Raw genomic sequence first — 19,661 nt, forward strand, 5'->3', positions numbered from 1 at the left:
TCCCCTACTCTGCGCAAGCATTGAGGAAGGACGTAACCGTTCCCCCGGGTCACGGAACGAACGCATCTCCCCTTTTGCGAGCCTTTTGTTCACTTTGCGTTACGCATCCAGGTACCTTGTTGAGAACTTTGTCGCATTTACCAACAACTTGAACTAAGAGACTTTAAACATCTTTTAAGTAATCTTAAATGTAGTATTGTGGATTTTTGTTGTTTGTGGTCTTGTGTTTAAGTCTATATAAAGAATACTTATTTTTATAAAACCTGTGTTGTGTCCATCTGAAGTGTTCTCACTGTATTACTGTGTATATTCACAAATGCTTAACACACTGCCTCTGAGATAAGCCTATCTGCTCGTGCCAAGCTACCAAGGTGGTGAGCAGGGGTTATTAAGGAGTGTAATCCCCTTATCCTGGCTTAGTAAGTAAGGGTCCCTATTTGGACAAAGGTGAATACCATTGCCAACTAGAGACCCCCAGATCTAACATAGCCCTTTAGCCATTTTGGGTGGCCAGTCTGTACCTGTGAGATCTATACCTAAAGTTCATGTCGAAAATGTAAAATGATGTTCGTCAAAGTGTCAGGACAAAGTTTTGCACACATGGTGGCTATGCCATGTCCCTTGATTATGGGTTCAAAACTAGCAAGCAGGGCACATGTGGTTGATCGAAAGGGATACAATACATATTGAATAACATTGGCACGCTATAGAAGAAAAGGAAAACAATTCCTGTGCCGTTATTTTTATTTTTCATCACTCACAGAATTCCCGTGTCGTGTATGGTGATCGAAGGATCTTAAAAATAAGTCTTAAATAATTTTACCCGTTCATGTTTCTTGCCTGTATTTTCTTTCCTCTAGCACATGTAGAAGGTGACACGTTTGCGTTGTTTCTGGTCTGCTGTGTGCTGCTTTCTGCTGGACTTGGATAGTTCTATTTTAACAGCGCTGTGTGTGTCTCCCCTCATTACTGTTTTATTTCCGTCTCCCTGCACTGCCTCGAATGCCACAGCTTCTGGCCGGGATGATAGCAGAGCCCGCTCTCCTCTCGGAGTACACTATCTTTGCCGTGGAGGATCCCAAGCGGCCTAAGCCACAGACTGGCAGCGCGGTGAGTCCCGGCGGCCCCCGCCCACCCCCGCAGCAATGCCTGGACCTGTGGGACCACAGTAATTCTAGGCCGCAAACTAGCACTACTGCTTCTGGCTTCTAGTTTCACAAAGGTCTGCTGTGCAGCCCCCTCTTCTCGCCTTCCTTGACCTTTAACCCATACTAAAATTAGTTCTGCTGTGCCCGCGTAGATCATGGCTGACGTGACGTGCTGTCTGTATGCACTGACCTTTTAACAAAAATATTAACATGCTTGTGTCTGTTATTAATTATTGCGGAGGCGGCCAGCGCCCCTCCGAGTCTTTACAGCACATGGATTAATCACGTGTTTGATAACCAGTGCCCAGGAACTGTACACTGCTCCATGAACGTTTTTTAAGCAGTCGATATGGGTTGTAATTTCTTTACGCACTAGTTTTAGATTGTTCGTCTGTGTTTCAATTGAGCGTCTGCACAATAATGTAATATACTGAGTGTAAAGTACATTAAAGTTGCAGTTGTAGCCCACGGCATCCCGGGTTTAGGTTTGAAAATAAGTCGTCCGTACAATTTAACGGAATCAAGGGAAACCCAAGTTGCGCTGTCATGATGGACACACTCATGGCCGCCTTGAGCCGCACACTCTTGAGGAGGTTGCCCTCTAGCGGATAGAACCGTGAAGCATCGGGAAAAAGTAGACACGAACTGTCCGGCCCTTACTTAGGATCTCCAAGTAATGAGTGTGTCCTGAAACCAAGACCTAGGAAGGGTGCTGAACTTCTGGGTGTTGTTACGCATACATGTTTACTGCTGTTGAAAGTATCGGTGATTTTTTTTATTATTAAGTTTAAAATGTTGATTTTTTGTTTGTTTTGTAGGATGGCATGGCACCCTTTGGTTTGATCTCTCATTTTCGGCTCTTTGTTTTCACACAGTGGTCTTACTCTGTCTCTTTGTGTCCTTTTTGTTCTCTTTGGATCTCCGCCACCTCCCCTAATCCCCCACCTCCCTTTGTCTAATCCCTTTTGTGCTCTGGCTCTCTGCTATCTCTTTCATGGTAACCGCCTTACCTGCAGCATCTTTGAACTTTGTGTGTACCCATTTCGAGTGATTGTGTCACTTTTTTTTTTGCCCTCCACGTTTTCTTCCATGTACTCCCATCAGTCCTCTTAAACAGGTCTGTGTCGGATGCCTGCTTCAATCCTTCCTCTCTTCCATTCCTTTCCCCCATCCCCCAGAGGCAAGGCTCTTCACCTTGTAGATATGCCCCCTGAGACGTATTTAGCTATTAGCTAGACTATTGATTTTCCCGAAATTTTTTACATAATATACGTTTATAAAAAATCTTTGCTTAGCGGGCTCCACCTATTGGTCTGTTAAATTGTCATTCGCATTTTACTTCCGTCCAGGCTCCATAATATGATGGACGCAAGACTCAAACTATATCTCGCACATGAGGCCTGGTCTTGCTGGAGTTGCTTGTGTTCCTGTTTAGAGGGGACCTGGATTGGCAGTTCAGGCTGGACTCTTTCTTTTGGAGCATGACCAAGGCTAGCTTGCACATATCTGGTCTCTGGAGTACAGTGGGCAAACAATTTTGAACTGGACAGCTACCCAAGCGATTGTCAGTGACTTAGACTTGAAATATTTCCCCCTATTACTTTTCTGTTCTTCTCATGCGAAAAGCATGGGCCAACTTTCAGGCTGGTAAAGCACTGATAAAGTGGTGGTACGCCCGAAAGGCTACTCTTTCTGGCTAGCTATAGGGTACGGAAGTGTGACATCTGAAGTGTATTTGCCCCTTGAGCTCTAGAAGACAAATGTTATGCCCCTATAAGGTTGTCCAATGGATTTCTGCTGCCAGCAACCTGGTTGACCTAGTTGCGACAAAGGAGCCACAACGTAAGGAGATTTGAACACGAAGTCTGGAGGGGCTGTAGACTAGCTGAACTTACTGAAGAGGCTGAGAAGGACTGCAAGCCTCACCCTGCCCCGCCTGTAAGGATAATAGAAATAATGATTGTTAGCAGGAGGTAAGCTTGCCTCTAATTGAACCACTGCACAGCAGGTCAGGCATAAGGAAATATTGGACTACCTTGCTCACCTCTTCCTTCTATTCCCACGCTTAACACCCACCTCTGTTGATCATAGACACTGGAATAATAGGTCTGTTAAATAGCAAGACATACCGGATGGCAAAAACAGTTCATAAATGCATCAAGGCAGAGTTGCTCAGGGTGCTGGACTTAATTGACTAGAGGTTAGATCTGAATTACTGGTACCCAAGCAAGGGTCAACGAACTTTCACTTATATACTGTCACAAAACTAGATGGCCTTCCTCCACCACCTTGAGCTGAATAGCTGGTTGATATGTTTGTATGCATCAAAGTACATGAATACTTTTGTTGCGACCACTGGCTACTGGGAGATCGTCTTGACACCTGATACCTAGGAGAATACATTGTTCTCCACTCTGTGTGCCTCTCTCAGTATAAGGTTATGTTCTTTGTACTAATTCATGCTCTTGCCACCTTTCAGTGCCTTGTCAATTATACGGTATCTAGCCTGGAAGTGTTTTGTGGTGCTTATTTCAGGTCATGTGAGGACAGCAAGGAGCAAATGGAGCCAGTGCTGATTAGAATTTAAAAGCCAGACTAACCATCAAGACAAGCAAGTGCCAGATTCAAAGATTTGACCCATGGAGGTGAAAGTCCACGTATTGTTTTTCTGGGATGTTCCCACTATTCAGATCCAGGTAAGAATCTTCTTAGACTTCAACAGGCATTTTTGGACCTTTATAGGAGGCTATGGGAATACACAGTGGCCCCTTTGACAATCCTGACTTTCAGAAAGTAGCCACACAAAACCTCTGGACTGAAGAGCTTCTGAAGGCCTTAATTGACGTGAAGGCCTCAGTTTCTCATGCCCCGTTCTGAAAGCGCCTGACTATGGTCAAGTTTCAAGACTGTCCAGACGGATGCGTCTGACAAATGAGTAATGGCTGTTTTTGGGCCGCTCAACAAGAAAGGAAAGGAACAACTGGTGACCTTTATCAGTTGCAGATTACTCCATTGAAAGCATGCAATTTCATGGTGTGCCCCCTCAGGACAACTTGTTTGGAACACAGCTTGAAGCCAGATGGGATCACATAAAACTGAAGTGGCTGATGGCTATGAAGGATGAGAACCTGGAGATACCCCAGTGAGCCTGTTTCCCCTCGGGTATTTTACTTCTGTGTGGAGAAAAGGCATTGTTGTTGCATGGAAATTGATTATTTACAAGTTAGATGACTGAGTCTCCTACCTTTGTGCAAGACCAGGTCGGTGTGACAGGGATAGGTGGCTGCTGGAATGGAAAGCCCAGAGCATGGCTCTAGATAGTCATGCTGCCCTGCTTTGTGTATATCTTTCTGTTTTCCCCGTGTGAGTCTTATAAACTTGACTGCATTCTGAGCCCCCCAATTTACATAATGTAGAAGTGTACTGTGAGGTTGAGTGTCTTCCACTCTCTATTTCAAGTGCTGCATTTGTCTACTTTCCCTTTCTGGTAACATGCTCTGATACATGAAAGTGCATTTATGCTTGGCCTATCTAAGTAATTAACAATAAATGAATTTTTCTACTTTCTCCTTGAACTTTGAGGAGCTAGGGTCGAGGGGACAACTGCTATTTGTTTTTAGGTTGAGCCTAGCGCAGCACGCAAGCGCTGCTCTATGGGAGGCTTTATGTAATCAATCTAAAGTTTTCAGTGTGGCCCAGGCTCCCCCCACGCATTTGGTTGGCTGTTGCCTCTGTCATTTTGTTTTTGTAGCCTTTCAATGGCTAAACTCGGGTGCATGTCCCACCTTTTTTTACAAATATTCACTCCCACAGCATTTGCCTTGCGGGCGCGAGCAGTGGGGCGCAGAACGCCAGCTGCATTCCTTGTGTGTCAGGTTACACACAAGGCGCCATGCTTTTGCTTGTTTTTCCTTACAGCGTGCACAACTCGCGGGCTAGCAGATGACCAAGGTGAGACCTCCGCTGCGAGTAATCTTCATGTTTCTCTTTCCTCTTCTCCTGTTTCTCTCACCTTCTGCCTCACGCTCTCCGTTTGCCTCTCAACTTCCTCTATTCCATCTGCTTACCTTTCATGAGCAGCCGTTTCCTGCCCTATGACAACATAGTCACGGACGCAGTCCTAAGCCTTGACGAAGACACAGTGCTTTCTACGACTGCGGTAAGTGTGCAACGCCCGCTGCTGCGAGTCCTTCAGTGTGCAGTGAGTGTGCACTGCACCACGATCCCAACGGGTGTGTTCAACTTGTTTCTCTGTTGAGTAGGTTCTCTCCTCACTTCTCTGTCTAGCGCTCTGCTTGTTGCCTAGTTCCTCCCCCACTCCTTTTCTTTCTCTCCGGCAGTGCTTCATTTCATGTTCTTCCTTCTCTTCCCTCTCTCGGGTACTACTTCCCTTCACTCCTCTCTGTCCATTTTTCAATCTGTCTTTCTTTTCGCTCGACTTTCTCTTGAGCTGCCCGCTCCCCACCCACCCTATCCCCCGCTCAGCCCCTCCACTCTCTTGCCATCCCTGGACACCTTTTCATTTCCTTTCCCCCTTGTTGTTTCTTTTCCCTCATCCCTCGCTCCCTTGAATTACTCCGCCTCTTCCACTGTTAGCTGCCTCTCCCCCTCCCTCCTCCACAGTCACATCATGTTTCTTCATGCACTTCACGTCCTACACTGTCTCATGTGACGTCATGCACCCACACCCAGCAACAAGTGAACATGTTACACAGACTTTTCACATCGACCGAACGCAGTGCAGGAAGGACACTTACACCACCCACTAGCCCCAGTTAATGCACCCACTTACCACATGCTGGGTATCCTGCAAGCCAGACATCCCAGATACCCCCTATGCACATCTGGAGTCCTCAGGCCACACCCAGAAAAAAAAGCTATATTATAGCTCATTGAGTGGTGGATGATGAAGCGCAGTGAGCTGAAATCATGGCACTATGTGAAGGAAGGGCGCTTACCACCACAATTCATTGTAGAGCAGGGCTTTTCCACCATTAGAGTTTGGCCCAGAGTAAGAGAGACCAGCATTGGCATAGCAAAAAGGTCTCGCTTTTGGGACCTTATAAGTATTTAGTTATGAAGTACAATATCCTTGGTGCAACAACTGTTGCATGGCTAAACACGTATAAGGTTCCAAAGGCGAGACCTATTGGCTATGCCAATGCTTGTTTTGTATGCCTTCGAACACGCCACAGAGGTGGCTAGCACAGGGCTCGGGTCATATGAGCAGATTCTTCAAGGTGAGATGTCTAGCGTGAACTGCGGAATGCCCTGCCGGCCAGACTAATACTCCATATAAAAGATTCAGGAATAGATGAACACCCTGAGGTTCAAGGAGCATGAATTACCCTCTTATTACTTTTGTATAGCGCTAACCATCAGCGCTGGACATCCTTCTTTGAACCCTGAAAGGAGGGAAGAAGTCCTAATAAAACAGATGAGGGAATATTTATCATAGTCAAGGTGACTTCATCGTGGGAAGGGCTGTCACAACCTCATCACACCTCATTTGAAGTAACAACTCAGGTAAAAACTTTGCAATGTATATTTTATATGCATGTAACATTATTTACAGTGTCCATTGTGATATATAAACTCATGAAGAGATCCCTGAGGTTTCTGTTAATACCCCACAGAAACCATTGGAATGTTTGCGCTCTATATAAAAGAACAATAATGTAGATATGAACACAAATGGAAATTTAAAAATACAATTCAAAGGTTATTTTATTTATTGTAAATCACATGCATATTTTCCAAATAGTAATATGTACTTGACATTATAAATTATTCAAAATGGTAACATTTTAAAACTAATGGAAGGTATGTATGTGTGCTTCGTGACTAAAAAAAAAAGGCCACTTTCTAAACAAGTAGAACGGATGTCCTTTCAAGAAGTCGAATTATGACTCAAATCCATCCCGCCATTCTCTGTCTAAAAAAAAAGCCGCAAGGGCATTAAAGTGCCAGTCGAACTTCCGATCAACAAATTAAGGAGCATATTCTGCGACTGGTCCAGATATTCCCCTAATTCCCTGGGCCATCGACAACACTACTGAGGGTTGAGGCCTTTAAGCAGACCCTCCATTGCTGCATAGATTTTCAAATTAAGCAGCACAAAAATGGAAGTTTGCGGCATTATTGCACTACTTTATTTTACTTACACTTATTTATTTCCAGCCTAAAATCAATGGAAGCTGTTTTAGCATAGCATTCCACTTTGAAATAGGCATGTTTAAAGTCTCTTGAGAGTATTTGTTCGCTCTACAGGAAGGAGAAATCCTGCTGAACTCAACGAGTCAGATCAACAAATAAATCGGGATTACACAAATTCCCCAAACCAATACGCTACTCAATAGAAAGCACAAACACATTTCAATTTCCTTGGTGGAATGTGGAGTGGCCAAGAAATCACTGGCTTCCAGCAGATAAAATGTAGTCTGCATCTGCCATCAAGAAAGCCAACCAGGCAGTGGTATGCAGCATGTCTGAAACACACCTAACCTTGACACTTGTGTAACTTTGAAGGATCTGGTGTTGTGGGTCATACGTTGAACTGACTGGACAGTTTACATTTTCATCGAGGCAGGTACTACTGTGACATTTACTGTTTGCCCCAAGCACAGGCTGTGCACTCCAGAATGAGGAGCACAACACCTTCATCTTCTACCATGCAGTGTGCCTATGGGAGTGTTCCAATCTGAAGCCACCATGCCAATTTGCCTATGGGAGGGAAGCTCTCATACTGTATCCTCCAAAGTTATGTATCTGCTTCTATGTACCTGTACCTCAGAGTCTAATGTGTCACCCAATCTTCTGCCACCAGGGTGTCATTCCCCATCCTAGATTACTGAGAATGTGTTAAACTTAATCTGATAGAGACTTCTAGCTGCAGATTACTTACCTTCGAATTTCCCAGGCATCAGACTGGATTCGGAAGCTTTTTGCATGAGCAGTACCCCCTGCCCGCCGTCGGGTGGCTCTGTCCGGCTGTGTGTGACGTTGACAAGCTCGTTGGCATCGGTGATGAGATCGCGGTCAACTATATAGGTGCCACGCAGGCGCGCACCGTCAGTTCCTTCTCACTTTTTCCACGCCAGAAGCTCAGAGCCATGAAGTGAACCGACTATTGTATGTCATAACTAGGGCCCTGCAAAGGGAGCAATTCTAGCACTACAAATAATTCAGCAGAGCGGGGAGGCATGGGTGGGTCTGTAAGGAATCTGCAGCTAGATATTGTCTCTACCAGATAATGTGTTGCCAAAGGTCAGTACCTTGTTCATCTGATAGGCTTCTTCCTGCAGATCCTTTACCTTTGAATAGATACCAAAGCCATACTTCCTGACAGTGGGCAGCTGACCGATTTTCTAGACTTAAAAAGTCCTGCAGGACCGAATCGGCTACATGCCCATCCCTACGGACCTGACTGTCTAGGCAGTAGTGTTTCGCAAACGTTTGTAATGAAACCCACGTTGCAGCCTGAAAGATGTCCAGAAAAAACACATTGGTCACAGCCTTCCTTGGTAGAATGGGCTTGTATGCCTTCAGGAGGCTGCTTCATAGCCAGGGCGTAGCAGATTTTAATGCAGATAATGACCCAACTTGAAATAGTTTGCTTCTGCACTGTCTGACCTTTTTTTTTTTTTTAGCTCCCACGTAACCCAAAGACAATTGATCATCCACCCAGAACTCTTTTGTGCGGTCAAGGTAGAACAACAATGCTCTTTTTGGGTCCAGACAATGGAGACGCTCCTCTTCCTTAGAAGGATGCGGTGGAGCAAAAAAGGAGGCAGCGTGACCCATTGCCCCAGAGGGAATGGAGTCACCACTTTCGGAAGAAATGATGCTTGGGTGCGAAGCACCCTCTTAGCCACCAATGTCATAAGGTAGGGAAGATTGGATGACAAAGCCTGCAATTCACCCACCCTCCAGACAGATGTAATAGCCACTAGAAAGCCTGTATTGATGGTAAGCAACCAGAGGGGATCACATGTGAGAACTAGACTGAGATCCCGCTGTGGCATGATAAAGGGCGTACATAGATGGAAACATATGTACAAGCCCTTTTAAGAACCTATTTGCAATAGGGGATTTGAACAAAGATGTTTAGTATGGCAGCCTCAAGAAAGCGGACAGAGCAGAAAGATAACCCTTAAGAGTACCCAAAGCAAAATTCTGCTGGGCAAGGGTAAGAATAAAAAGAAGAATATTAGACAAAGAAGCAGAAAGACCTTTTTGTACAAAAATGTTTAAACATTTGCCACTGACAATCTTGTAGATAGGAGGGATGCAGGAATAATAACTTTCCCTATCATCACCGTCCTTTAGAGAATTTTTAATCCAGGCCAGGAAATCCAAGAACAAAATGTTGGGAATATTCCCCAGCCAGTTTTAAACACAGTTCTACTAAGTCTCTGCACAATAAGATCCTTTAGACTTTTACGTTTGTACTGTCCTCCCTTCGCCTATGATATCTCCCTGGTGTTGGTCTGCGCGGGATGTTGTTAGCAAGCCTGATGATTAAGCATGCCACTATTAGTGGGTAAGGGCACTTTAACAAATTTAGCATTTTGTTTGCTTTGCACTCATCCACACCTATTCTTCTTTCCTCCTATTCCTTTTTGTGTGTATTAGAAATAGCTTCTCTGCTAATTCATCAGCCGTTAAAGAGAGTTTTCTTCTCCTTCAGCAGAAAATACCACATTATTAGTGGTCTTAATTCAGCCAGGATTCCTCATGGAGCCATGTCTGGCCCATGTTTTACATAAAGCACTTGATACTACTGCAATCACAATTCCTCCTTTATTGTTTTAGTAGTGCTTCAGGAATGTGGGCACCCTTTGTGGTCTTACTTCTAAGGAAACCAAATTGCATTAGCAAGTACTTAGCAATTTTTGTTCCATTTCTTTGCTCCCTTTTACTACATAAATTGTGGAGAAAGGAGGCCAGTCACCAGTTACCCAGGTTTATAGAGGTCAATGACCTGTTGGATCAGGTACAGTCTGTTTTTTATCCCTCCCATAGAACCAACACAGCACTTCTTGCTGCCACCGAAGAGCTCTGTGCAGTACTAGATCTTAGTGGAAGATCAGCCCTCGTGGTCATCATAGTTTCCAAAAGGCAGCCCCAGTGTTGTAGCTGCCAACCAGCTCCATGCTGTGTGTTAAATCTCGGCTAATCTTTTATGTTTTCTTAGACTTCTATGCAGACCCATACGTATATCACAAAGGTGAAACTGCAAGTCCTGGAATCCAAAGTGTTTGTGTGTAAAATGGCAAGACTGGCTAACGTGGACCCTTATTGTTACACGTGGCCTTCATTTTCTGCTATACAACATGTAATATTGCAATTGCATTCATCGCATCCACCAGAGGTTTATTGCAAACATGCTGGGGCTTCCAGAGTCTAAGGGACCAGACATTTTACTGTCATCTGACTTAGGAAAACCTAGTCAGGGACCAGAATAATGCAGTCCAAAAGTATTCAGGCATGGACCAGATTTCCCTATACAAGGGTAGACTTTTTTTTCCTGTGACTGCAGCAAAGTCTTGAGTCCTGGATATGGCTCTGTAGTGAATCTATTTTGCCTCTTCTGCTCTGTTGTGCCTCATTCATAGACCCAGAATAGGGCTGGATCAAGTGACCATGAAGAGACAAAATCCTTGTGGGAGACCCATGCTGGCGCAGCCTGAGCAAACTCCATCGATGTCTACCTGCAGTTCATGTCAGACCCCCAGCTGCTTGAGCACTTAGCAGCAGGGACAAACAATCATAACGCATTGTAGGAGGGACTGCAGGCTTAATCTGCCGATACATCACTGAGCATGAAAAAATACTTTTGTTTGGTTTTGTGGCACCCAGGCATTTAATCGCGGCCTTCACGCTCCTTGCCTAATTTAGAGGTAAAACCGTGAAATCGCAAACAGCTGAGGGGGTCTGTTTAAGGAGACCATGCGGTGTATTTTTGGCACTCTTCTGGCTTCTTCTGACATTCCTACTGGCCAAAGATCAACAGGGGTTCCAGTCGAGTTATAGCCAGGAGATCTGTCCTCTGCACTGTCTAAATTGTTGGAGCCCCCCTCTGGTTTTGCTCCGAGTCTGTTGCTGACTTCCATTTCAGCTCTGTGACCAACGTCTGTCTCTTTCATTGATGGCAGTCCCATCGTCTTTTGCACCAGAACGAGACCCCATTCTAACTTGTATGTCCAACCATGAGCCAATTCCATCTTGACCCCGACCATAGTCCTGCTCGGACTCCTCCCCAGTGCACCCGATCCTGTACAATCTGGTTCACATAATGTACTCCTACTAACCGTCCACACAGACCCCATTACTGATAATGAACAGAGTTTGCAGTTAGCTGGAGATGGCAGTGGCGATGATGTGGATGATTTACGCCCTCATTATGATAACAGCTTATACATAGACGTATAAGTGCCAGTGGGTCTAATAGTTCCCTGATACCAGCTTGATTTGTAGCACCAATTGAAGAGAGTGCTTCTTTTGTTATTGTAATTAGATGAGCAGTTGAGATCCTGGACATACATCTGCCTTCTGTTGAAGTTAAGACAAATGTCCTTACGGATGTTTTGCACCCTGGGCCAGCCTCATCTGAGCCCGTAATTCCATTCTGTGAAGCCCTAACTGACACCCTTTTGGGCACTTAATTTAAACCTTGCCTTTGCTCGCTAGTGAACAGGTAGGTGGCTGGACGCTACAGACGGGCACCTGGCGACCCTGATTTTCTTTTGGAGCATCTGTCTTGACAGGCTTTTTGGCTCGATTTCGGAGTGATAAAGACTTTAAGCTTGCTCACATCTATAGGCTGTATTCTTCCCTTTTAAGCCCTTTCTTCCAGACCTAGAAGAGGATAGCCCTTACTCTAATCCATCTATTGCCTATTGGCTTTGCCTTTCATTATTTTGCCTATAGTAGAGGGTGGATCCTGTGGTCCTGACTTTATATTACACATTAGTATTGTTTGTGTAGGTACTCTGACAGAGTTAAGGGTTATTTCATCCTTCTCAGGCCTACAAGGCCCAGAACTAGATAGACTCCATTTTGATGGAGCTGAGAGGCTTCAAGGGGAAAGGTAATGTTTATAGTTAAGGCTGTTGTGTGCTAGGGGAAAACCAGTCAGGACTGGTTCTTATCCGAGGAATGTGTTTGTCTCTTGGGCCCAGACGTAACAAGCAGCTGGCCACTGCGGTTGCGCAGAGAGCTCTGGAGCTAGCACAGGAATTCGGTGGGAGGCAGCCCTCTGTGGGAAATTTCCATGAGGGGAGAGGAATCCATATTAGCGAATTGCAGAAGAGGAGGAGTGGTCAGTTCAGTTTGGTTCTTGAAGAGTGAAGAGTAGGATGTCTGCTGGAGCTGCAGAATACAGTGCAGTTCTATTGGTTTTCTGGAATGGAGAAAGAAGGCAGATGATTGCTGAAGCTGAAGAGAAAGCAGTAACTATCAGCTGGGACTGCCAGTTTGTCAGAGAGCATTAAAGCAGATGGAGGAGCTGAGGCTGTCAGCTGGAGCAACTGAGCCAGAGGCGTGAAGCTATGGTGACGGAGGGAGAGACAGAGAGAGCCCTGATCCCACCAGAGTCAGAGAGAAATCTTCCTTCTAATAGGTGAGGTAGTCTAAACTAGTCCCCTTTACACTTACACCTTAATCTTGTCCTTATTCCCTAGGCTATTGTATGTCTAATCCTTTTCTTTCAGCGGTGTGTTAAAAGTTCCTGTTAGTCATAGAGACCCCGCAGATTTGTGTATGTGTATTTTATGATTATTGTAATAAAGATACCCCAGTTCTTAGTGAACTAGTGTGCATGTGTTATTCTTAAGATAGAGCTAACCTTTCTTCTAACCAGATGCTGTGTAGCAACTGACGGATCAAAAGGGAGTAGGAGCGCTTAAATCAGGGAATAACTCTTACATACAGTGTGTATATCTTTTGTCTCCACACAGTGGAGGTAACCTTGTCTCCTAGTCAGATATTACTGTTTGAACAGATGTTACCCCTGATCAGGTAAGTGATAACTGAATAATTAGGGAGCGAGAGGAGACCTGGAACTAAGGGATAAAGTATATAATAAGTAATTCGGCCATCCCATAATATTATTGTAGTAGCGAACCCTTAGTGAATAGTGAGAGAGACTTCCTAACATAGAGACAGAGAGCTGAAGGTATTCATAGGAAAGTGGTCGTCATTGGTAAGTGGCGTTAGTGAGAGCACTGATTGTGGTCAGTGTGTAGATCTGCCGGATTGCAGATCGGATTGTAAGTGAGTGAGCACCGGGGGGATACGGTGTTTAGTTCCGCCGGATTGTGGACACAATAGAGAGAGAGAGTGAGCACTGAGGCTGCAGCTCAGTGTGTATGGCACGCCAGATTGCGTGTTGAGTGAGAACTGATGTTGATCAGTGTGTAATGGTAGATAATCAGAACTGCCCCAGGGTAGATTAGTCTGGACCCATGTGGTCGCGAGACTATGAGGTATGAGTGTGGTGTAGGGCATGGATGTCCTTAGTAATCAGTGAGTATTCTTAGTATCCCTATAGATTTAGTGGTGTTTCTGATGATATGAGCTTGGATATTGCGAGTTCCCCATCCTCAGGTAGGTACCCAGGTGCCTGGATAGATGGTCCTGAGGAGGCAGGTGGTTACGTTCCGGCTGGGTTGGAGGGGCTCTCAGGAGCTGATCCCATCTAGTCTAGAACCCGGTCGTTACATCATCCTGCTCCTGAGAGCCTGGTTGTCCAAGCTTCCAACAGCAAGGTGAATCTTAATGCATTCTCCACAATCCCTCTAGGCAGGGAGTCGAAAAGGATTGAGGCTTTTGTGAAACAAATGTACTCTTCAGCTAGGCTAGCCTTGAGGTCGGTCATTGTATTCTGCTTGTTATATATTTATATCTATACCCTCTGGGACATGGCCAACTAGATCTTGCCGACAGTTCTTGAGGAGTCTAGGCTCAAACTGTTCAAGATGGTCAGATTGCAGCGAAATATGTGATTTGGTTGGGTCTGTATTCTACCGATTGCTTAGGGTGAGCAGTTGGTACAAGTGTAGTGCTTCGTCGCCTTGCTTGGATGATATCCACAGACTTTTCTAGAGATGTATGGGCATCTCTTATGGATATGCCGTTTGATGTATCCTGCCTTTTTGGCAAACAGGCTGGTTTTGCCCTTAAACACTTTAAGGAAAGTAGAGCCATGACACATTCCTTAAGTCTTTCTACCCCTGCCAGACAATCTGTTTCAATCCTTCTGAGGCTACCGGTGCAACAGCCACTCAATTCCTTTTGTGCTCTTCTCAGTCCCTCTCTCCTGCGGCATTGGCCCCCATGCTGCTTTAGTTTTCCCATATCAGCACATGACCACCTTGTGGGAGACAAAATCTAATTTGTTTTTCAAGGGTGACAATCCATCACATCCGACAGATAGGTCCCCCAGATCATCCAAAAGGGCTATTCCCTGCCGTTAGTTTTCAACCCGCCGCAGGTCCCAGCCAGAACAAAGTGGATTTCAGAGGAGCACATATCAATCTTATTTACAGACTCCAAAAGGGCCATCAACAAAGGTTCCAGTATCGGGGCATCTGTCTGATTGTGACCACCAGGGTGGATGAGCTCAGCCAGCAGTACCTGGAGGATCACAAATAGCAGTGGCTCCCAAAGGTGTCACTGGGCTCCTTCTGACAGTGGAGAGAACCCTGACTGGATTTTTTCACCACCATCAAACGTGCAGTGTCAAAACTACTATGCGTTGAAGTTCCTCCACAAGCTCTCTCTAGGAGACTCATTGTGGCTAGAGTGGAGCACAGTACTCCTATATGCTTTTCTGCCTCTCCTGCACGGAGCTGTGAAAAAGATCAGGAACAATGAAGCCCAAGTCATTCCTGTGGCTATAAATTGTCCAGGAGAGTGTGGTACCCAGATCTTCTGAGGATGACCATCTCTCCTCTGATCAGGCTACCGCTTTGAGAGCATCTTCTGTCACAGCAGCAGGGCAGAGTTCTGCACCAGAACCTCCACACTTTACACCTTTATGTATGGAGATTGAGGGGCGACAATTGTCTTTGTTAAGTCTATCAGCTGAGGGTGCATATGTAATCTTCATGTCCAGTTGCCCCTTCACAAAGTCAATTTATGACAGGCGCTGGGACAAATTTGTAGCCTGCTGTGGAGCTCACAACACAGACTCCATAAAAGCCAAAAACGCTGATATATTATTATTTGTATTGTCTTTGGGCCTTCAAGGTCTTGCAATGGGCACTATTGAAGGTCATTTGCCAGCCTTTCTGCATTTTATATACTAACCGTCCTTGTTTAAATCACCTGCTGTGCAGTTTATTAATCACTTCCAACACATTTCCTCCCATACAGTTTGTGGTGCCTCAGTGGGATGTTAATTTGGTCAGGAGGTACCTCATGTGCATCAACCTTCAGGCCAATACACAGCTTCTTGTTGCATTTTCTGACTTTCAAAATTCTCTTCCTGATTGCGACAAGCTGAAGTGATCGGGATACTGAGGCTCTTGGTTCAGCCTCCCTACATCCCCCTTTTTTCAGGCAAACTGGTTTTGAGGACCAACTCTATCTTTTTGCAAAAAACATTACTCCTTTTTGGGTCTCGGCTAGAAGCGCGCGAAGCGCGATCTCGCCAGAGAACCATAGTCGTCGGCTAAGCCGACAAGACCCGACAAGGAGTGGATACATGAGCTGGCCACGCGCGCAGCATTGTCTATGGGAAAGGCGGATTCAGACGCGCGCCTTGGGTCGCGCGTGTGAGCTTGTAACGTAGACAGCTCACAGGCGCGACCCAATCCCAAGGCGCGCGTCGGAATATAGGGCAGGCACGGAACTCACAGGCGCAGGGTTCACGGGGAGGACAGAGGGATCCCGGCAGACTCTGAAATTCAAAGACTGCTTCGTAAGCAAGTAGTAAATTACAACTTTTATAATCTAGAAATTTACAAATGGAATGTTTCATTTTTGATGTTACTAACCCAACTCAGGTTGACCTAGATGCTCAAAGCGAACATAAAAGTCATACAAAAATGGATATGATCCTTACATATTGGAAATCACCTGATAGATCTTATTACCTCAAAAACCTTCACGAAAGAAAGAAGCATAAGAAAAAAGTGAGAATGCATACCGCTAAGTTGGATAATAGCGCAATTGTTATTTACAGCGCTACAAACAGCAAAACTACAAACGCTTTATAAAACAAGAAGCTAGCAGTAGTCCTGCATACTAGACACAGTTATTATTCACACAGCTCTGATGATGCACCTCAGGCAGGGGCTCACAGCTGTTATTATTCACACAGCTCTGATGATGCACCTCAGGCACGTGGCTGACGCAGTTATTATTCACACAGCTCTGATGATGCACCTTAGGCACGGGTTGACGCAGTTATTATTCACATAGCTCTGATGATGCACCTCAGGCAGGTGCTCACAGCTGTTTTTATTCACACAACTCTGATGATGCACCTCAGGCACGGGGCTGACCTAGTTATTATTCACACAGCTCTGATGATGCACCTCAGGCAAGGGCTGACGCAGTTATTATTCACACAGCTCTGATGATACACCTCAGGCAGGGGCTCACAGCTGTTATTATTCACACAGCTCTGATGATGCACCTCAGGCACGGGGCTGACGCAGTTATTATTCACACAGCTCTGATGATGCACCTCAGGCACGGGCTGGCGCAGTTATTATTCACACTGCTCTGATGATGCACCTCAGGCACGGGCTCACAGCTGTTATTATTCACACAGCTCTGATGCGCTTTCTAATACTCTTTACTAATAACTCTCTCCTACTCACTATCAACTTCTCACTCTACTACTTACTCTGTGTGTGGGTGCTAATGCAATAGGTCTCACATATGCAAGCGATGAAGCGATTGGCAATGTAACTGACAATGCCATTTATTTATGATTTAAAAAAAGAAAATCATGAGCAATGCCAATAGCTCTACCTTTAATGCTGCCAAGACCATTGCATTGTAAATGCTTGTTACATTGGGCTGTCCATCACCGTGCCAACGTTCTTTGCTTCGTCTCACCCCACGAAAGAAGAGTAGAGACTCCATTGGTTGAATCACAAGAGCTTTTAGCTTTTACATTCATTGCACTAAGGAGGATTGAGTGGAGGATCAACTTTTGAGACGTTCTTTGGAGCAAAGAAAGGTAAAGTAATGCAGAAAAGAACTTTGTCTTAGTGGATAGTCCTCTATAATAAGATCTGATACTCACTGATCAAAAAGCAGCCTTCAGAAGGACTGAGGGCTCCTTCCTCCAGGACTACAACTGAGTTAGGGTGCGGAGTGCCTGCTCTTGACGTCTGACATGCTGTAATGTGGGTGTCAGTGCATAGGTTCATGAAGCACTACTGCTTGATAGATAGGTTCAACGGGAAGGGCATTTCGTCCATTCGGTCCTACAGGACTTATTGGACTGACCACCTGTAGTAAACTAGTTCTCCTTCCAACATGGCCACCTGCTGTCATCATAAAAAAAATAGAATCAGAACAGAAAGCTTAAGAACGAGTCAAACAGATCTTTTGGAAAATTAAACTGTCACGTATTAAAAAATATATATATATATCTGCAACTGTCTTAACGGTATTCTACTGCAATCTCCTGCCCCATTCCGTCAGAGTACATAAAAGCCTTTGGTGGTGCGTTTGGCAAAACAGACAGTGCAGTCACAACTAACTATTTCACAAAATGTAAACGTGAAGAGGCTGTATGTAGTGCTTAGTGTACTGAAGCATCCCATGATCAAAGAGCAAGATATGCAAAGCGTTTTGGAAGTGGAATAGTCTGACTTGGAGAACACGCAACTTGTTTCAATTATTTGCTCCAGTTGTAGTCGACTCCTACAACATAATGAAAGATATCCTGCAAGTTGTCAATAAGTACAGTCTTTAAAAAATCGCACTTGATGCTATAAAAACAATTGTTTGCAAGAGAGGTCGAAGCACCTTGACTACTGAAGCACTAAGGCAGTACTTAAGCACATAGAACTTGGCAACAGAACAAGATCCCAGAAGTGGGTCAGAGCACTATGAACAGGGACAAGCGTCCCACAACTAGTACCGGTTTTACACAGAGAGCCCAGTGACAGGGCAAAGCGTCCAATTAAGTGAAAGCGAGCCTGCTTCAGAGAAATAAGTTGGAGTTGTTTGTCCCAGAACCAGAAAGTGGCAAAGGCCCTGAAATCATTCGAACACACAGCTCCCAGCACCTTATGAGGACTAAGGTCCCATCGACCCAGTACAAAGAGTGGACAAGGTTGTCCAAGAAGGGACAAAGGTCGTTCTTTAACAAGGAGTGGACAGCGTTCGTCCAAGACCCACTACTATGAATGGACTATGGTCGTCCAAGTGTGGACAAGGATTGGACAAAGGTTGTCCAAGAGAGCACAGAGCCCATGACTGGTATGGCGACCAGAAGTGGGTCATAAGATCCAGAACCAGGTCGAACGTTTCACATCTGGAAGCTGGTCAGGGAGTCTGTAAACTAGAAGGGTACAAATGTTCCCAGAACCAAGAAGAAGTTCCTGCAACAGGGTCTCGGTGCCCCAGTACTGAGATTAAGTGTCCAGTATCAGAAATTGTAAGAAAATCCAGGAAAATATTTTCTTGAAATTAGAGTCGAAAAACAAAATCCAATTCTGAGGCCCTCAACCAGAGCAAAGAGTCCAATACTTAAGAAAGAATTCAAGAATTTGTCTGAGGGATCCAGAACCAGACCGGGACTTATGGTTCAAATTTTATTTTCAGTTGAATTTTTTATCTTCAACGCCGAGCGTAAAACAGGTTGAAGAAAGTGAATTGTCTTTGTTTTTTTTGCTGGTCAAGGACAGAGGGGAGAAAGTGGACTGTTTTTTCCTGTTTTATCAGCTTAAGGGGAATAGGTGGTGGTGATACCTATTATATGTTTTTGTGTGATGTGCCTCACCTCACATTTCACTCTCAACAGTCTTTGCCCCTTATGCGCGTTTGCCTTCTCTATCTTTATTTTTCTCTCTATTATAAAGGAGGAGGATGGAGTGTAATACATTTCTAGATAAAGGAGGAGGATGTGTAGTAAACATAGGCTCCTCCCAACATAGCCATCTGCAGTCATTTGTCTTTTCTAGATAAAGGAGGAGGATGTGTAGTAAACTAGTTCTCCTTCCAACATGGCCACCTGCTGTCATCACACTTTCCTCTATGCTCCTTCCTACTAGCCTTCCAGAATGCCTGTCTACATTCTATGTTGCACTTGGAGGTTCCACACTTGACAGTTGAAGGTCTGGTCTGCTGACGAGTTGTGTTGCTCTGCTGTTACTCCATAAACCTAACTTATAACTACAAAGAAGTGTCCTGCTGTCTACATCTACTTATTTACAATAGCACCCTCTACAGACCCTCCACCGTTGGAAGTCACAGCCTTGGTATTTATTCTAAAGATGTGTAATGTGTGGTTAGAAGTATTCATCAGAAGAACCAGTTACT

General features: G+C 44.9%; 1 protein-coding gene across 3 annotated transcripts in view; it reads left to right on the forward strand.

Moving 5' to 3' along the window:
* GOLGA4 (golgin A4) overlaps window positions 1–19,661 on the forward strand; it is an 853,888-nt gene that overhangs the window by 173,692 nt on the left and 660,535 nt on the right. For 2 of the 3 annotated variants that reach the window (XM_086964774.1, XM_086964775.1), the window contains exon 3: window positions 1,012–1,110. The exons of the other annotated variant lie outside the window; for it this stretch is intronic. In XM_086964774.1, coding sequence (XP_086820900.1) covers window positions 1,012–1,110 — 99 coding nt within the window. The remainder of the gene's footprint in view (window positions 1–1,011; window positions 1,111–19,661) is intronic. 3 annotated transcript variants of the gene reach the window in all.

Source organism: Lissotriton vulgaris, chromosome 4_1 (genome assembly GCF_964263255.1).
Source record: "Lissotriton vulgaris chromosome 4_1, aLisVul1.2, whole genome shotgun sequence".
Taxonomy (NCBI): Eukaryota; Metazoa; Chordata; class Amphibia; order Caudata; family Salamandridae; genus Lissotriton; species Lissotriton vulgaris.